The 21098-nt window shown below is 36.9% G+C and overlaps 1 protein-coding gene across 1 annotated transcript in view; it reads left to right on the top strand.

Moving 5' to 3' along the window:
* The window catches only part of slc1a2b (solute carrier family 1 member 2b), a 48317-nt gene extending 29397 nt beyond the window's left edge, over positions 1 to 18920 (top strand). Inside the window, exons 2-11 of the mRNA XM_065297957.2 lie at positions 3998 to 4137; positions 5198 to 5350; positions 6118 to 6368; positions 6451 to 6601; positions 6696 to 6822; positions 6902 to 7135; positions 8036 to 8230; positions 12555 to 12689; positions 12780 to 13011; positions 15567 to 18920. Of these exons, the coding sequence (XP_065154029.1) occupies positions 4008 to 4137; positions 5198 to 5350; positions 6118 to 6368; positions 6451 to 6601; positions 6696 to 6822; positions 6902 to 7135; positions 8036 to 8230; positions 12555 to 12689; positions 12780 to 13011; positions 15567 to 15629 (1671 nt within the window). The 5' untranslated portion in view covers positions 3998 to 4007 and the 3' untranslated portion in view covers positions 15630 to 18920. The remainder of the gene's footprint in view (positions 1 to 3997; positions 4138 to 5197; positions 5351 to 6117; positions 6369 to 6450; positions 6602 to 6695; positions 6823 to 6901; positions 7136 to 8035; positions 8231 to 12554; positions 12690 to 12779; positions 13012 to 15566) is intronic.
* The last annotated feature ends 2178 nt before the right edge of the window (positions 18921 to 21098 follow it).

Here is a 21098-nt window from a genome sequence, read left to right as displayed (position 1 = left end):
TAAAATCAGCATTCTTTTAATGCCACAGATGGGTGCAATGAAAAAACAGAAACCCAACAGAACCTTGTTTTTTTGCAAATTAATGTTTTGTTGTGCATTTAATTTTAAACTTAATTCAAAACATTAAGCGTAGTCTATTCAAAAAATAAAATGAGAAAAGAACACTATAACAAAAACTTTAACAAGCCAAGTCAATTTTGCTTATTTACAAAATTATGCCCTTGGTTGCTGGGAAGTCATCTATATGGCAGCAAGAGGATGAGCGTCACACTAAAATGGAATTTAACCTGTCTGTCTTGGATGTCCTCGGTGAAACGAGGACAAGAAACAAGATGCTATTAGCATAGAGGCCGCTCACATGTAGTATTAAAGCCATACATTCATACAGTTTAATAGATGTGTGTCTGCACATGCTTACTAATGTGGCATACATATGTTTAAAAGCTTGTTTAAAGAGATGAGTCTCTAGTCTAGACTGAAACTGATCAAGTGTGTCTGAATCCCGACCATTACTGGGTACATCATTCAAGAGCTTAGGGGCCAGGTAGATCAAGCACCTTTAGATAAATTAGATTTTCTAGGGATTATTAAGAGACCAGAATTGTGCGAACGCAATGTCCGTTATGGATAGTAAATAACTATCAGAAAACAAAGGTACAGAAGTGCTAGGCAATTTAAGGCTTTATATGTGATTAACTATATTTTAAAATGTTATATTTAACAGGCAGCCAGTGTAGAGATTATACTTGATGAATCTTGTTTACTTGATTTGCATGACATTCCCCTAGTAATGAGTTACAAAAGTCAATTCTTGAGGTCATAATTATGTGGATACATTTCTTGGCATCTGGAGTAGGCAGCATGTGAAGCATTTTTGAAATATTTTTAAGATGAAAAAAATGCTGTGGGGCAAAGATTGGAAATATGTATGCCTGATGATTGTTGTTGTGGTCTATATTATGTCATATTTAGCACCATTATTTCACATGAATTAATTTTAGCCCAGATTTATGACTGACTTTGAATAATTTATACCACCCCATCAACCCTTTAAAAGAGGCTCATGTTTATAATAATAATCTTGTGCTGTGGATTCATTTAAATGTAATGTAATGTAATTATCCATTTTAAGACAGGTTTTTGTCAAGCAAATCACATCCAAATTTTGGTCTGTAATAATATAAATAATAATTAATTAATAATTGACTCTGGTCCTTTGAATTACTTGAAAATAATGCACACCCGTGGTGTAATGGTACTCCGCTTTGCGTTTACTCCTTACATATTTAATAAAGGATCAGCTATCATTTTGACATATGGCTTAAAACAATAAACTGTATATTCACATAAAACCATACCCACACTGCTAACAAGGTTAGTAGCCCTAGCTGTGATTTATGTGATCTTGACATGTCAAGACAGATAACAAAATAGTGTTTAAGCCAATCTAAAGTCAGCATCCTTTGAAGACCGAGTCCCTGCCTTTCACATCCTTCAAAAGAATCCAGCCCTTTAGATAGTAAAGCAGGTGTAATATTTATTTTGATTAAATTTTCCATTTATTAAGTGTCATTTCTTCCATCCCAAAGCACCAAGTAAAATATAACATGATGGGGTGGAGACTTGAAATAGTTATGATAAATAAAGTTTTAACAGTGTTCTGGACATGAGGGTCAAATGTAAAATTAGCATATGGGTGTTACCAGCATAAAAGTGCAATTTAAAACCAAGAGATCCAAGCAACTGAGCAAGGGGGAAAAAATCAAAATTGATCCCTGGGGAACACCAAATTTGGCAATTTGGGACTTTTCATGGATCCAACAATGATCAACAAATGTTAACAACAGATAAAACTGTAGTCAATGTATGCTTATTATCCTTGAGCTTTTATTCTTCTATGCATTTTTGTCTATTCAAACAAAATCCATAATTGGTGATATGCTATAGTTTGCTGTTTTGCAAAAGAATGTTTTTTTGGCCATTTTGTACCATACACCTCATATTTTAATGGTTTTATCTAATTTGAGGGGACGTTGAAATGCAAATATTGTATACCCCCCCCCAGAATTTACTTTTGGTCACTACCCCTTTAATCAATATTCATATCGCCTGATAAGTGAACACTGGACTAAACTGACAAATATGGCACAAATTTAATGTGATGTTTGAATGGCATAAAAACTTCCTGTTGTATTTCTTTAAGCAGATGAGATGACCTACCAACTAGTAGATAATCATTTGATCAAAACAAAGACATGTGCCCATGCTGTAAATTCATCTAAACACATCAAGTTGCATCCAATTAAAAATGTGTATAATTACACAAGATAATACATAATGAACCAACTTTAACACTGTGATATATGAGAGAGAGTGGTGCTAATGAACTTGAGGTCTACAGTTTTACAACAGCTTTTCTGCCCTTCTAATTATCCAGTAAAAATGATATTAGAGATTTAATAAGTGGAATAAAATGATTTTATTTAGTTGGCTTTACAAAAAATTAAAGCTCATCCAAAATGATTTGGATTTTTATTGAAAACATTAAAGGCGGAGTCCACGATGTTTGAAAAACGGTTTGGAAAAGGAGACGGGCCGACTACCAAAACACACTTATAGCCAATCAAATCAAATCAAATGCCGGGTTGCGTATGTGTGGGGCGGGTCTATCAACAGAAGGTCCAGATTCTATTGGGGTAGGGGCGTGTTTGTTTAGGCGATTTCAAATATCAACACTGGCTTTCAAACATCATGGACTCCGCCTTTAACAGAATTTCCAGGACTAGGTAATTTTTCGTTCTAAAAGCACATTGCAGCACATGATACCTTATTACATAGTTTAGCTTGTGTTTTCAATACTAGTATATTATCAGATCAAATAAATTGATTATTTTAGGACATTGTCTGTTCATATTGTATCCTGTTTTGTTATTTCAAAATAAATTTGTATGTGTGTGCAAACTCAGACCTAAAAGAATTCATCTTTAACGTGTGTTAAATGTGTGATTTACTTAAATTATTTTGTAGAACATGTCTTTTTTGAGATTTTTCACAATATTCAAAACACAAAATGGAACCTAATGGAAATTATCGCTGTGGAAATTGTGCACAATGTAACAACACCTTCAAAACTTCTTTTTTTTGTCATCCTAGAACCGGAAAAAAGTTTGACATTAAGTCAGTAATTACTTGTGTCTCTAAACACGTGATTTATTTGATACGCTGTCCTTGTGGTTTGAGATATGTGTGAAAAACAACACGTCAACTTAAGCTAAGAATTAGTGAACACAAAAGTTCAATCAGAAGAAAGGATATGAATTACCCGGTAGCGACCCATTTTAATGCACTTAATCATGATGTTTCCTCACTACGCTTTTGTGGAATTGAAAAGGTGAATATGCCACCTAGAGGTGGTGATATTGATTTACTATTACTGAGACATGAACTCTATTGGATCGATACTCTTCAAACTTTATCACCTTTAGGGTTAAATGATGAAGCACTTTTTAATGTGATGCTTTGATTTGTGTATTAAACTTACATATGAGTTGTGTATCGGGTTACATATATTAAATGATATCATGAGTTTATTGAATTGAGATGTAATCATGTGACTATTTTGAATGATGCACCTATCATGTGATTTGTTTTTCTACATTGTGATTGGACATTTGTCCATTTATATTTTATGATGTTTGTAACAATTGCAGTTGCCTGATGAAGATCAGTTGATCGAAACGTTGCAACGCAACTTTCATTAAAATAAATTTTTTCAGCAAGCAGAAAGTGTGCGGGAATTGTTCTTTGTACAATATTCAAAACAGAAAAAAACACAAGCTCTTACCACCTCACACTCCCAAACACAGTGGAAAAATGTACCTGGAATATTATTACATTTAAAATACAAATCAGGGTATAATGGTTAAATTGTTTAACCTTACAGGGGTTACATACGTTGATTTACTTAAATTTACTGTAATTCTGTTTATCTCTGCAGCTCTGACATCATGCCGAAGCACGTGGAGGTGAGAATGCACGACAGCCACTTAGAACCTATAGAAACCAGGCCGCGCTCCAAATTGGCCACAGTTTGCCAGAAGATGTGCAAGAACCTGCTGCTCACACTGACTGTGCTGGGTGAGTGTCCTCCAACAGGCCAATGCCTTTTCTTTTACCAAACCTATCCTCTGCAATTATAAAGTTTTCTCTTTTACATTGACAACGCAAGTAAGCATACAGGTGCTGGTCATATAATTAGAATATCATCAAGTTGATTTATTTCACTAATTCCATTCAAAAGGTGGAACTTGTATATTATATTCATTGATTACACATAGACTGATATATTTCAAATGTTTATTTCTTTTCATTTTGATGATTATTACTGACAACTGAGGAAAATCCCAAATTCAGTATCTTACTTAAGAGCAAAACAAAGAAAGGATTTTTAGAAATCTTGGCCAATTGAAAAGTATGAACATGAAAGGTATGAGCATATACAACACTCAATACTTAGTTGGGGCTCCTTTTTGCCTAAGTTACTGCAGCAATGCGGCATGGCATGGAGTCGATAAGTCTATGGCACTGCTCAGATGTTAATAAGAGCCCAGGTTGCTCTGATAGTGGTCTTCAGCTCTTCTGCATTGTTGAGTCTGGCAACTTCCTCTTCACAAAACCCCATCAATTTTCTATTGGGTTTGGGTCAAGCAAGTTTGCTGGCCAATTAAGTACAGAGATACCCTGGTCCTTAAAGGAAAACACCACAGTTTTTCAATATTTTACTATGGGTTCTTTCCTCAATTTAGACAAATTAATACATATCTATCTTTTTTCAATGCGTGCACTTTTAATCTTTGTACGGTGCCTTGCGAATGTGTTAGCATTTATCCTAGCCCCATTCATTCCTTTGGCTCCAAACAGGGATACATTTAGAAGCCACACAAAACTTCCATGTTTTCCCTATGTAAAGACTTACATGAGTAGTTACACGAGGTAGTATGGTGGCACAAAATAAAACTTTTACCAATTTTTTAGTACTGCATACAAATAAAGAGACTCTAATAAAGAAACAACACTTCTAATAGTGGAGTGGTGGCCTAAGACTTTTGCTGTATGATTTGTATTCTTTTTATCAATTGACTAATTAAAGTAAAAATAATAATTTTAATACATTCTCTCTGACACTGTACTATCATAGGTGTGATTTTGGGAGCTGTTTCTGGCATGCTGCTGCGTATTGCTTCTCCGATCGATGACAACATTGTCATGGTCATTTCCTTCCCTGGAGATATTTTGATGAGGATGCTGAAAATGCTCATCCTTCCCTTGATCATCTCCAGCTTAATTACAGGTAACACAAACCTTCACAAACTATCAACAATAAAAAGATTGAAAATCACAGAAACTATAAAGAAGTTAAACAGATAAACAAATCTGGTTGTAATATATAACTGTCAGGGTTCTGTCGTGTCTTGTGTTCAGGTCTTTTATTTTAAAGTCATAGTTCTCATGTTTATGTTGTTTTATTTTGATATTGTTCATTGTCATGGTTGTCTCTAGTTTCCATGTTCCCTTGATGTGTCATGTTCTGACTGGTTCCTTGTCTTTACATATAGCAATCATGTTCCCATTGTCTTTGTCAAGCTTTGTTAATATAATTTTCTTCAGTTTGTTGAGTTTTCATGCTATGCCATGCTTTGTTTTTTCTACATTTAGTTCTTGTTCATGTCTTTGTTTTAATAAACTTGGGTTCTCAAATTGCTCACCTCATTACAACGTTACAATACTGTAGTTTTAAAGAAAACGCTATGGGCACATATCTTAAAATACACCAGTGCCCTTTGTTTTGCTTCAAAGTGCACACAAGTAATGCTTTTAGTAAGGCATGTTTGTTAAATAAATAGTTATATGTCCTAATTCAACTAAGGCCTAGTACTGGCTTAAACTAATCCCTGTCTGGGAAACCAACACAAACTATGCTGAGAAAAGAATTAAGAAAATGTGGCAAACTGTATATTCTTGTAGAAATAATAGCAGTGAATGTAAAAGAGTACATTTGGCTTTATAAATATGAAACCACAACAGTGTAAAATAATCTTCTCTAATTTTTAAACAAAGGTCTTGCGGGTCTGGATGCAAAGTCAAGTGGTCGTCTGGGTTCCAGAGCCATGATATATTACATGACTACTACAATCATTGCTGCTGTGCTGGGTGTGATTCTGGTGCTCCTCATTCACCCTGGAAACCCAAAACTCAAGGAGAATCTGGGAGAGGGAGCTCAAAACGATGAAGTTTCCAGTCTTGATGCCTTTTTTGACCTTATCAGAAACCTCTTTCCCGAGAACTTGGTCCAGGCTTGCTTTCAGCAGGTAAGATGCATGCTGCTATATGCTCCCATAATGTACTTTTAGAAAAATGTTGAATACAGTTGAGTGCTGTTTGAATACACAGGTCCAGACTGTTGTTAAGAAGGTAGAGGTTCAACCTGATTTTGACAACACCAATAGCACTATGGGTGACTACCTCGCTAACGCCACCAAGGCTCCCCCCATTTTCAAAGACAAGAAATCCCTGCAATTCAAGAGTGGAATGAATGTACTTGGTAGGGGGAATATTTCTGAGATATTTACAGATACTTCCTTATCATTTTCCCTTCTTTTAATTAGTTCACTTTTCTGACTTTTGATATGTTCCAGGTCTAATTGGATTCTTCATTGCATTTGGTATTTCTATGGGTAAGATGGGAGAGAAAGCCAGGCTTATGATTGAATTCTTCAACATTCTTAATGAGATTGTGATGAAGCTGGTTATCATGATCATGTGGTAAGTTTTTAAAATCTGTAATTGTAACATGCTTAAAAAGAGTGTGTAAACTTTACATTGATGGACTCTAATCTTATAGGTACTCACCCCTTGGCATTGCCTGCCTGATCTGTGGAAAGATCATCTCCATTAAAGATTTGGAGGTAGTGGCAAGGCAGCTGGGGATGTACATGGTCACTGTTATCATTGGTCTGATCATCCATGGTGCTATATTCCTGCCATGTATCTACTTTGCAATTGTGAGGAAAAACCCGTTCACATTCTTCATGGGTATCTTCCAGGCCTGGATCACTGCCCTAGGCACAGCCTCCAGGTAAGAGATTAGACTAAATAAAAAACAAATAAGCACTGATAAAAGCATGTGCTGAAACATCTGCTCTTGGGTCTTTTTTTAAGACACTGTGCACCTTGCATGTGTAAAAAAGCAATATTTCTGATTTCTGAGACTTTTTGGTCTCTTTGTATGTTTTTAGTGTGCTGACAGTTTTGGCTCCTTCGAAGAGATTACACTACAAAATTTTTGTAACAATATCAGTTTTATACCTGATATATTCATCAATACATTTGTTAATACATTATTTCGTAGTGAGTAAGGTTAATATACATTCTCTGGGGAAAAAAATCGCCATAATACCCTGTATTCTATGTATTTTCTAACTTTACTATGTTTTCCATCCACTCTCTTTCTTTATTTAATTTCTATACCGCCTTTACTAAAATGTATTTACTGTAAAGCTGCTTTACACCATTTCAAAATTGCCAAAAGCGCTATAGAATACCTTTAAATTGTGCTGATTTAAGCATACAGTAAATAAAATTTACATATTTAAACCTGCATGAAGGTAAGAAAATTAATGACAGAATTTACTTTTTTTTAATTGGGATGTTGACTCATTTAATCTGAACCAGTAAATTACAGTGTCTTTGTTATGTCATTATGTACACATATAGGTGTATGTGTGTTGTATGTACATAGTAACAAACCACTGTGTGTTGCCAAATAGTTTAAAATACATTTGTAGAATAATTAATTTAACAAAACCAAAATACTTCTTACTTACTTGCTTACTTTTTAAAATGAAAAAGTCTGTGGAAAATTACATACCTGTGTTTCATCTTAAGCATCTTAAATTGGAAAAAAATTCTGATAAGCTAATTGTTGAGAAACAAATGCAAGCATATACATATGATCATTTCTATTTTCTTCTTATAGTGCTGGCACTCTGCCTGTAACTTTCCGTTGTCTTGAGGAGAACCTTGGTATAGACAAAAGAGTTACACGATTTGTGCTTCCAGTCGGAGCAACAATTAACATGGATGGTACGGCTCTTTACGAGGCTGTAGCTGCCATCTTTATTGCCCAGATGAATGGAATTGACTTAGATCCTGGTCAGATCGTCACTGTCAGGTAAGACAGAAAATTTATTGTAACTGTATTATAAACAAACTTATATTTAATCCTTCTTCAAATATTTTATGCTGGTACACTAACAAAACATCACAGTTGTACAAATACAACATAAATAAAAAAAAATCTTGGAACCTGTAGATATGCTCAATAGAAATGTATAACCATTTGAAGCCTCTTGACCTAAACATCCAAGACAAACCTTATAGAATTCTAAGCTGACATTATTCAAAAAACTCAGTTTCACCTGAACACTGCAGCCTTATTGCATGATGGCAGTAAAATAGTACTCCTGTTTAAGGGTGGGAACAGGGAGAGCTTCTATTGCTAACTAATACGCTGCATAGCCTCAGACATCGCTGTTGTGGATGAAGGACAGGAACAAAAAGACCCTCCTGCACCCCTGTTTTTCCGTCTTCAACGATCCCGTGGAGACCTTCGCTGAGTGCTTCACAGAGGCTCAGAAACACTATAAGGCCTTGAGCCATTCTTTCTTGAGACACCACTATTTACTCCCCTAGTACTAAGATGCAACCCCATGTCAAAGTAGTGTTGCTTCAGTTTCATGAGCTGAGCTCTGTCCTCTTGAGGACAGATATTACCGGAGAAAACAGTATTTGATGCAAACCACCCTGCTTCAATGGTGTGATCTCATCAACTGTCAGTGCAAAGTGCGCCAATACCATGTTTATACATTCACAAACTCTTTACAATACATACAACAGAAGAGGTTCCAACTGACACAAGAGTGCCTTTTACAACTGCTATTTCCTGAAGAAGTCAAGGCAAGTTGTTTTATGTAGAACATTTCGCACATGGGTAGTACTTTACCACCATAGAAATAGTTAAATACTGACTTAATCCGTATATTATCTGAGTAATCCAAGATGTATTTTGGGGAATCCCAGTAAATAAATTACTCTGCTGGTGATGAAAGCATGAACAAGTTTCTCTTAAGTCCTGTCTTGAGACAAAATGTTGAATTCTGGCAATATTTCTGAGATGGCAGAATAGTAGAATTTATTGTGCGTATGTCCGTGCCTTTAGAACATTTCTTTAAAACAATTTAGAGATAGGGGAAGCTAAAGGGACATTGTGTTCCCGCTTGTTCTGCAAACATTTATGATTGTTACTGCTGTCAGAGAGGAGACCCAGGAGGCTTTGGTGGTTGTGGAGCCCTTAGTTTCTTGGTTGATATTTGGGGACTCGCAGCAATAGAGTGTGAGAGCTTTGTTCCTGCACATATCAGTTTTCTCTGAAAAGCACAGAAGTGGTGATGTTGGAGAGAGGGTGTTGATTCACAATCCAGCTGTAGTGAGGCATGTGAGTGGGGTTCAGCCTGATCTGTGTTAATGAACAGTAGTTGTTGTGGCTTTTATCCTTGTCATCTGAATCTCCATCCCGATGCTGATGAAAATCTTATGGTCATTTAAGCCATTCAGGAGTGGATTTGCACATTCCTGATGTATGATGAAGGAAGAAAAATATATTGTCCTTAAACAACCTAGGACCAAGTTTGTTTAAGTGGTGGGCATGTTATTTCATGGTGCAGGTTTTTTCCAGCCATGTATTTAAACTGAGTAGCCGAGAAAACATTTGTTTCTCTGGCTAGGAGAGGTCCACTGATGAATGACTGATCGGTCTTCCAAGTGTTTCAAAAAGTTCATTGAAATCCCTCTTAAGGATTTCCAAATTCTTATCACAAGTGGTGTCTGTCCGACTGACAGTTATGTTTGATCAGAATGTTGCATAGTTCCTTGTTAAAGGAATATTCCATTTTCTTAAAAGAAAAATCCAGATAATTTACTCACCACCACGTCATCCAAAATGTTGATGTGTTTCTTTGTTCAGTCGAGAAGAAATTATGTTATTTGAGGAAAACATTGCAGGATTTTTTTCATTTTAATGGACTTTAAAAGAGCCCAACATTTAATACTTAACTCAACACTTAACAGTTTTTTAAACGGAGTTTCAAAGGACTCTAAATGATCCCCAACGAGGCATAAGGGTCTTATCTAGCAAAACGATTGTCATTTTTAACAAGAAAAAAAAAAGGAACTTTTAAACCACAACTTTTTGTCTAGGTCCTTTCCTGCGTGACCTAACGTAAATGCGTAGTGACGTAGAGAGGTCGCGTGTTACATATATGAAACGCACATTTGCGGACCATTGTAAACAATAAACTGACACAAATACATTAATTAGTATCATTCGACATACACCAATGTCGGAACGGTCCTCTTTCAACACACTTGTAAACACTGGGCGTAGTTTCGCGTTCGTCCTCTGTGACCTCTTGACGTCATGACGTATTGCGTGGGGTCACGCTGGCACATCACAACCGGATCTAGACGAGAAGTTGTGGTTAAAAAGTGCATATTTTTTTATTTTTCTTGTCAAAAATGACAATCGTTTTGCTAGATAAGACCCTTATGCCTCGTTTGGAATCGTTTATAGTCCTTTGAAACTCCGTTGAAAAAAAACTGTTAAGTGTTGAGTTAAGTGTTAAATGTTGGGCTCTATTAAAGTCCATTAAAAAGAGAAAAATCCTGCAATGTTTTCCTCAAAAAACATAATTTCTTCTCGACTGAACAAAGAAAGACATCAACATTTTGGATGACATGGTGGTGAGTAAATTATCTGGATTTTTCTTTTAAGAAAATTGAATAGTCCTTTAACATCAGAAACCATTGCCTGAGGAAAACAGTATGTATGGGTAGACCTGCTTCTGATGTTTCTGATAATAATAGTTGAAGCGCTTTCCAGTTCATGAAGTTGACAAAGAAGTTTAAATGGACAGACCCCTTGTTCCCTCAATTTGAACCGAGAGAGTAAATCTGCTTCCCATGTACTGTCATGACTCGGGAGGAGTGACAAAACATGTCACGGACTGGCTGTGACATAACCCCTCCCTCTACGAGGGGCTACCAGACACTCACATAAAAACAAAACAAAAACAAAGTCTGGTAGCGAGAGACCAAGGGAGGGATGGAGGGCTTGGGGACCCTGGCGAAGCCGGCAGCCGCCGGGACAAAACCAACACAACACAACGGTGGGCCGGACTGCGCCAGGAGAACCTGAGCGATCACTCCGAGAACCAAGGCAGACGAATAACCCCCCTTCTGGGAATCGTCAACGATCAGATGCCCCCTGGAAGTCATCTCCCGTCCCCTCGCGGAAACGGAGACCCTCACTCGGTAGCCACCCCGGGGAAATGATTGGGCGTGGTCCGTTCCGGATCCCCCTACGAGGTGAACGGTGGTCCTCCGAGGGACCGTTGACGACGACTCAACCGTTGGGGGACTGCCTGGGCCGATCCTCCTCCCGCAGGAGTGAGCGATAGCTCACAGTGGTCCCCAAGAGACATCGGGGCTGATGGGGAATGAACCCCGATGTCACTACTCCCCCTCGACAAAACTCTTGGGGGAGCCGCCCTCCGTGAACTTTCTGCGTCCAGTTGGGCCGGACTATTCTGTCATGACTCGGGAGGAGTGACAGGACGCAAACGCAAAGTTCAAAAATAAATAACATTTAATGGTAAAAACACGAGGAATGACACGGTGAAAACAGGGAACACAGGAACATCAATACAGGGAACAGACGGGGTAGCAATGACAATAATCCGGCCCAGGCTGACAGAAATAAGGCGTATAAATACAAACACAATCAAACATACAACAGGTGTGGTGTGTTGGCGTAATGAGTCCATGAGAGTCCTGGTGAAACGGATAAGTGCAAAACACAAAACATGTCACGGACTGGCCGTGACATGTACACTTAAAACTGCTCCACAGACCACAATGCATCTGGATTGTGATGTCACAACAGCAACTCAGAGGGTTTTCAAATTAATCTTACGGTGCTTTAACATCATAAACTGATCAGGGATTAGGGCATTTTATTTAAACCCATGTTAAGTGTTCCTCCAGTAATGGGCACCTGTGCAATGTAAACAATGACTTAAGTCTGAGTCAACGAGACTGAGGAAAGATTGCAAGGGAAGGACATTAACACAGTGTGGAACGCAGCCCAGGTCTTGATTTAGTCTAAAAAATCAACTGCTGATTAGTTAGACCTGTGGTTCTCAATCCTGTTATTTTGTCCCCAAGAACAGGATTGAGAACCATTGACAACAGGGATGTCAACAAAGTCCTTTGAAACCAATTAAACACACCTCATTTAGCTAATCAAGGTCTTCATTACTAGCTGAACAAAAACATTTGCATAGCTTGTGCATCAAAGGGTTAAAGTGCCTAAATATAGTTGACTAAAATGTAAATATGAATGAAAACTAAGTTCTTGCAATCTTCTGTCTTGAATTTAGTCTTACAGCAACACTTGCCAGCGTGGGAGCAGCGAGTATCCCGAGTGCTGGACTCGTCACCATGTTACTCATTCTGACAGCTGTAGGATTGCCAACTCAAGACATCAGTCTGTTGGTTGCCGTTGACTGGCTTTTGTAGGTTTTCTGAATCCAGTTTCAGAATCTTTATTAAGTCCATATTTACTTATCCAATTTAGTAATACCTGCTGTTCATTTTCATTACAGGGATCGTTTCCGTACCTCAGTCAATGTGGTTGGTGACTCATATGGTGCTGGCATCGTCTACCATCTGTCCAAGGCAGAGCTTGATGCTCTGGACGCTCAGCATGGAAAATCAGATGACATTGAGATGACCAAGACCCCGTCCTACTACGATGATCTCAAAAACCATCATGAAAACAACTCCAACCAGTGCGTCAATGCTGCTCAAAATTCAGTGTTTGTAGATGATTGCAAGGTACAGGTCATACTAACACATCTAACACCTCCCTGCATGTTTACAGTATGTATATGGGGTTGGGATGATAAGTTTACATATATCTCGAGGAATCTGCAAAATATAAAAAGAGAATCATAATTTTATATTCTATCTATTTCACATATAAAACTATTTTACATGCTCTCCACAAACACACATTATTAAAAAAGTAAAACAGCATGTCAACATTTCAATGTATCTCCAGTCAAGTTACATTTATTTATTATACTTTCTTACAATGTTTTATTGCTTCAAAGCAGCTTTACAAGAAAGATGTAAATAAAACAAACCAGTATCACGCCAAGCGTGTAATACACACGCTGGTCTACTACAGGATGTGTGTGTCACACTTTGCCTACTCTAGGCGTGAAAATGACACACATCTATGAGGCTGTTTACACTTGGCATTAACATGCGTTTTCGTCGATCGGATCACAAGTGGACGACATTAATGCCAGGTGTAAACGGTGTTCAAAACGTTTTGAGCTCGTCCACTTTCGACCACTTTCAACCACATCCAGAGCCACACGCGACACACACGTGTTAATCTTTTCAGTTAATCTTATACATCCCTGCACCACTTTTATTAGATTCTTTGGAAGCTACTCTATTTATGCCTTACTAAACTGCATGTTTTTCATGCAGCTAAATATATAATATGTTCTTTAGTGTTTTACCAGATTTACCAGGTCATATGTGTAGTCTTAATTTAGGTGGTTAATCTGCATTTGAAAGGGTTTTAAATCTCTATTGGGTTTATTATCTCTAATATCTATGTCAAAGGTGCACAAGTAAGTACCGGAACTTGTTTTCCCCCACTTCAAGCACTGGTGCACAAGTGAGTACTGGAACTTTTCCCCCACTTCAAGCACTGGTTTTAACCCGTTGTTGGGTCAAATAAAACATTTTCTAGGTTAATTGTAACCCAGCTTCTGGGCTCGTCCCTTTTTGATGAAAATAACCCAGAGATTTTTACTATGTTGGTCTGTGATAGTTGTTCATGAGTCCCTGACACACTTACTCACAATAGTAAAGAGATCAAATTTTTCACATAAGGGACAATCGAGAGACTCGCCGAATGATGGATGTCAGTTACTTACTAAGTTTTAGCATGTTAATGGTTGTCAGTGTATTTGTTATTGGCAGAACTAGATATGCTTTTGTTGCTGCTACTGTTATTACTTGCTGGCATGCTCTTGATGCACATCTATAAACTAACCCAATTTATCTACAAATGCAAACCATTAGAAAAGCAAAGAAATACAGTACTCGCAAATACCACAAGAAACTTCATTGAATATTAGGTATCAGTCTGTGTATTTGTCAAGGAGTTATACTTTTTATATGCAAGTACCCACTTTATATTTGGTGTCTTTAACTGCATTCATATACTTTAAACACCAACATAGCTACACAACAGCCGTGCTGTATACATTTCCTTATAAATAAAGAATAGTTAAACTCCTAACCCTGTCACTAACCCTAAACCAATTAACACAACGCCACCCAGAACAAACACATATATGCAAAATAAGTATAATGTGTCAAATGTTATTATCTTAAAGGTATAGGGGAAGATTTTTTTAATTTAAAAAAAAAATGCACATGCGCAACACTCTACCTGCTCCAGAGAGGGAACGCCTATTAAACAAGTGCAAGAGAGAGAGAGAGTATGCTGGACCCTAGTTCTTCTCTTTGCTCTGTTTACAAGTTGCTGTCGGCATGTTTACCGTGTCTGCGCGGTTCGTGACTTGTGCCAGGGCTAGCATCGCTAATCATAGCTTACATCAACTTTTACTAGCGGTGATTTTAAATGGATTTCTCCAAATAGCATGACAAACTTTACCTGTTGAGTAGAAACTTCGCTATACCTTTAAGTATGGACACATTATATTTAGAGAAGACAATTTATTTTAAGTGGCCCAAAATTTGATCCTAGATTCTTTACTTTAAAACTCCAGACATCATTTACATGTGAAGAGTTCAGATGCAAAAACTGCTAAACACCACATCTGTGGTAATGAGATAATGATATTACACAAATCGTGCATATTAAAAGTTCATCAAATACTAATCCCAGATTCAGGCCATTCAGAACTTGGGTCCCTTGTGAAGACGTGGACCTGAATACAACAATTCATCTTTGGCAGCTACTTTTTAAAGTAGAGGATTTTGCCAAAAAAGCACTCTAAAAATGCTATTGGGATTGGGTCATTTTAACCCAGCAATGTGTTCTGTCCAATAGTTACCCAGCCCTGGGTTAGAAACAACCCAGCATTTTTTATAGTGTGAAAGTCAAATTTGATAAATACCAATGAAATGACTAAAGTGACATTTGTGAAAAGGCCTTTTGATTACTGACTACTGTAATGACCTTTTCATTGGCATCAAAGTGAAATGACTGAAACTAAACATAAGTGTGAATAAAAATTTTCATTTACAAGAAGCACTTAGAGGGTTTTGCATCTGAGCTTCTCATGCTTTGTTGAATATTATCATAGCTGTGCACTTATATTTGTTGATAATTTTTTCAGGTAACCTTGGGAGCCACAAATGGCTCAAACGCGGAGTGCACGCTTGTTGAGGAAGACCCTTGAACAAAACCATTCAATTCAAGCACATGGACCCCAGCTTGCAAAACAAGAGAGAAAAAAACCTACAGTATAATCATCCACATAGAACAAACGATGGGTTTTATAGTTTATTTCTATGGTTTCTGTCCTTCTTTTAACATGTTTAACTATATATCTGGTTGTCTGATGTAACAAGAATGTGAGGCTCCAAGCTCACACATGCAGCTGTTACGTAAAACATTCACAATGCTAATAAATATGTACAGTATGAACTTCCAAATTTCTATATGATGAGGAGGAGTGAAATATGAGGTATAAAGAGAATATATCTCGGTTTACTAGATTAATTTCCTGGCAAAGCTGCTCTTTATATAAAGGCACAATAAAAACCTGTCCCAATCCTCCGTTTCTCGCTGTGACAACCGCACAACATTATTTTCAGAACAGAATCACTGTTGTCATGGAGGCTCATGTGTGGTTGCTAGGATACAATAGGAGGGAGGGATGGCATGGCACATAGATGAAACGTAAGCACAAGCCACATTTGGCAGAGCTGTTTTTATAACGTGGGATTTATTCTGTCAAAGAAAAGCACAATAACTTTTCAAAACAATTAGCATATTTACCATATCAGGTGTTTAAAGCAACACTATGTAGTTTCAATGTAAAATTGACTTACAGCTCCCCCATGTGGTTGAAAAGCGCAACAGTTCCTGGTATCAGACACTCTTCTGCAGGCAGTGGGAGGGGCAGGGCTGTGTGCTCTACCCTCCACCGCCACTTTCAGAGAGTGCTTGTAGCAGCTAGGAGGCTGCTCAGGTTGCAGCAACAGTACAATTTGTCCAGTTAAAAGTTGTTCTATCACTGAAATAATTTTAGAGACATTATTTAAAGGTAAACAAACTACATAGTGTTGCTTTAAAGAGCCCCAATTTTTTAAGTGAGCTGTCTGACATTTACTGAAACATACTGAAATATGCAATGCATTGTTTTTTTATTTAAAAGCAGAAACTGTCTTATTTTTTGTACAACCAAAGCAATGCCTGAGGTTGTGTCATAAAATGAACATATGGTTGATGCCACGTGACCATTTGAAATCCACAAGTGCTAATAAATTGTGTGACTATTTGTAGATGCTGCGGTGGTTTGGAATTCAAAATTTGGATGAATCCCATTTGTGTGTGTATGGGTGTGCAGTATTATTAACTACAGCAAATACACAAGGTTTGCATAGACTGTATTTTGGACTAAATGACCATCATATGATGTTGAAATATTACTCAGGCACATAAGATATATATATAATCATTTAGTCAGGGACAAAACATTCCTAATGCAGCCAGATGAAATCATTTGTATTGAGGTCCTGTTACTAAACCGCAGAGAGCTGTTCAATCATTGTGGATTTACACTTTTCTAACCTAGTCCACTGCTGACGTCTGCTTTTATCATTGTTTACAACCTTTTTAAATGACTTCTTACCTCAAATAGAAATAGCCAAGTCTACTGTTATTACTGCACATATGTGACCCTGTCTGTAAAATTCAGTCTGAAGTTTCATAATCTATTGATGCTTGATTTCACGGATTCATTTCATTTTAATTTATGATCTTACTTCAGTATTAAAGATATCAAGATTATATTTTCGCAGAATAATCTTTACTATATGTAGGATGATTTTATGTAGAAAACAGTAAAAAAGACTTTAAAACTGGCTTTTTACAGACTGGGTCACATAAAACCAACAAAATATTACTCTGCAAGGGATAAATTACAGTAATGAGATGATATTGCATATGTTAAGCACTATTTGTGTATGTATTCATCAGAGACCTTTTAAGCATTTATCTCTTATAATACACTTGACTGTTTCTTAGCCCAACAATGCTGCAACTTATTTTCACTTCTTTTCAATCTGACCAATCAGCACACACACCTCACGTCTTTACATACCTCGCTATGCCACTTAGAGATTTAGGCAGATTCTTATTTCTTTCAAATGAGTGACAAATTTAGATGGATTAATAAATTAGAGGCATATAGAAATCCATTACGGGATCTGTTTTCTTATTCCTTTTAGATAAAAATAAATGATTCCTTTCTATATGAGGTACAGGTGAGTATAATCTATACATTTACATTTATACATGTATCAACAATACTACATCATTATACATGAACAGCGTTTTGATGTTTCAGTGTTATATCCTTTGCCAAGAATATGAATTCAATAAAAACACAAGTTCAAGTTGCCACATAATATAAAGTTGAATGATTTTCAGATGTCGCTCATCTGGGCCATCTGCTAAGCAGGCAGCTGTTTTGAGATATTTAAGAAGTTTGCTAGTCACTGAGCCACGGTTTCATTTTACTTTTGTAATTTTTGCACCAGTTTAGTATAAATATTGTGGGTACTGTAGCATTTTCAAATGTAGAAACATGGATTTGGTGTTTGTTGTGACAATTTAACTGGTGATATTGTGTAACCCTCTATGCTAGATCTATAGTGAAATGTATAGAAAGGTAATATATTGGTTGATTTTAATTCTAAACAGCTTTATGTAGCTTTCTCAGACTCATTTGTTTTGTATCCATTCTTGTATCTGATCTGTATTTGGAATGTTTTTTCCTTTATAAAGTTACCTATTATAACAGATACATTAAACATATTTGGGTATTGTGTAATGCATCTCAAAATATATTTGCATTTTGAAAAATATATATAATTTGTGTGTGTGTGTGTGTGTGTGTGTTTCCTATATTCACAAAACATTTTCCAGATGTTCAAAAAAAAAAAAAATTGTAAAAGTTTGGTATAGCAACTTATAAAATGATCTGATTTTGATATTATAAAGCATGCTATATTCATTCTGTGTTGAGACACATCTACAGTATCTGTAAAACTGTTTATTTCTCCATTCTTTGCTGCTTCTGTGACTCACATTTTACTTTGTGTCAGTGCACACACACAAAGAAATTTACAGACATAATTTCTCATGTGAAATGTTAAATTTAGAATCATATTAATATAAACTCATTCTTATTCTTCTTACCTAACTGATTATTTTAAAGCCATCATTAGCAGATGGTTACATTTCTTACATTGGTCTTACATTTAAACCCATCTGTTCTGTTACTTTCTTCTCTTATCATATTTTGATGTTTTTTATGTAAAAGGGAGAGAAAACTAAAGTCAAAAGGAAAGTGTTACATTTTATCCTTTGTCAAATAAAATTTATGTTCATGCACATACATGTGTTGTACCATTGGTGTACATACAATTATTATAACTAATAAATGTTGATTATTAACTAACTGAAGTTTATGTTTTTGACCTGACAGGATAATTTAACAACATAGGTGTACTGTAACATGTAGTCCAAGAAATCAGCATAAGGCGGATAACTTTAATAATTAAAAAAAAAAAATGAAAAAATGAATCCATGTTATGGCATAGGAAAAACAATGGACAAGATAACTACACATTAAGACGAACAATAACCGACAAGAAACAATGGCAAACACTGGGGTATTTACAAATAGACTAATATATGATAACAAGACACATCTGGAAATAATTAACATGGGAAAACAAGACAAGACTACAAAGACCATGAACTAGTAAGGACTACAAAATTGCTGCCTTTTTAGTATTTATACTGTAGTGATCTTCACATTGGCACCAATTGGGTAGTTTGCCATACACAAGACACTGGAGTATGTGTGTGTGTTTGTGTCAGATGACCCATTATTTTTAGCTTATTTTAATTTCACCTTTTCCAATTCCAATTGTATCATTCACAAAATAAGAAAATATCTAATTTATCTGAAGGATTTTGAGAGATTCTGGCTTACTTGTAGAGCCATTAACTGTATTATCAACACAAGGAAATATAATTTATTAACAAAAGATAAACAAGAATAACTAACAAACTACTAAATGATGCTAAAATACTAAAGGATAGTAAGGATGGAAACTTAAGTGCAAAGAGTAGAATATAAAAGTGACTGTGTTGAAATTATTTCCTCTGATTCCTCTCATAAAACAAATTATTAAATAATTATTTGGTTAACACTTGGAAATGGAATACTGTAAAGCATCTATGTTAAACATTTACTGACATAATACACCAATGCCAAGGTGTATTGAGCGAGAGAAATGGGTTTCAATGGACGCAAACTAATATTATGTCCGCTGCTTGTGTTGTAAGCAAACATGCTGCACAGTTGTTTTGTACATGCATATGTTAAAGCTTTCTCTGATATTTCAGCGCAGTTGATGAAATAAGATCGCACAACTTTCACGCGCTCGCAAACGAAACTATTGAAAGACGCAGAGATCAGACACTTTAGCCTTACGAAAATTAACCATGTTTTTTTTGGTGTATTGATTACTATAAGCAAAACCATGGTTCCCTTTCAAGGAACTCGAGCTGCGTCGCCATAGCAACGCTTTGGGGAACGCATCGGCGTGACTGATCTGAAGCACGTGTAAAACATAATTAATAATTAGATGATTGGAAATAGGCTGGATGCCGCGCGGACCAGGGGTATAAGAAGGCATCCCAAACAGACACACTTTGTGCCTCAGCAAGTGACTGCGTGTACGTTTGCATAAATCTGAAGTATGTTTAAGAAGTTCAAGTATGTGTATCTCCCTGTCGGCGCGATATCACAGACAATGATACACATGTATATGTGTCTTCAAGCGCAGCACGCACGGTTGGCTTTTGAGGAAACTGGCTGTGTGCACTGTGACTATTCCCGTGCACGTGTTAAGCCTTGTTTATGGTCGCGCTTTGGTCCGCAACGCCAGCCTCCGCGGATCGCGCGCGCGTCTCACCGGGAAAGTCTGTTGGGGTCTTCCCGCTCCTGCCCCTTTTGTGATCGGCTGGTTGCCGACTACGAGTGTCTGTTCCCTGGCTTTGGCCTCTCTCTTGTTGGATGTTCCAGCTCACGATTTTCTTTTATTTCTGCAGCTCAAGTTGGTACCATGGGTTGCACAGTGGGAAAACTATGCAGCCTTTCATAGTTTCTCCTGTGTGTGTGTGAGATCGGCTCTGTTGTGAAGTGATGTGGCTTCCATTGTCATTTTGACCATATACTGCACGTGCAGCATGAAACCATAGAAGAGCTGGAACAAGACTTTGTTTACAACTGTTGTAGATCGTCGCTAATCGAGTTGATCCTGACCTGAGCAATTTTCTGAGAGGTTAAGGACTATGGCTCTACCCTCTTTGTTTTCAGGATTCCCACAATTCTCTCCCCCGGATTGTTTTCCTTAAATAATTCAAACATGTATTTGCACTTTTGCTTTTCTAAGTAGAAAGCGGATAATGAACAAACTTTTTTGTGCAGATCTCTCACCTGCTGAAAAGGCACAACATGCAGCAAAGCAGTACCTGAAGTCTAATTTCAGTTTTAAAGCCTGAATACCACCCTGTCGTCCAGCGTCCGGGTATGTGCACAGGAGAGGTCGTGACCTTTTCCATC

Source organism: Paramisgurnus dabryanus, chromosome 23, assembly GCF_030506205.2.
Source record: "Paramisgurnus dabryanus chromosome 23, PD_genome_1.1, whole genome shotgun sequence".
In the NCBI taxonomy this organism is placed as follows: domain Eukaryota; kingdom Metazoa; phylum Chordata; class Actinopteri; order Cypriniformes; family Cobitidae; genus Paramisgurnus; species Paramisgurnus dabryanus.
This window is presented reverse-complemented; position numbering and strand designations above follow the sequence as displayed.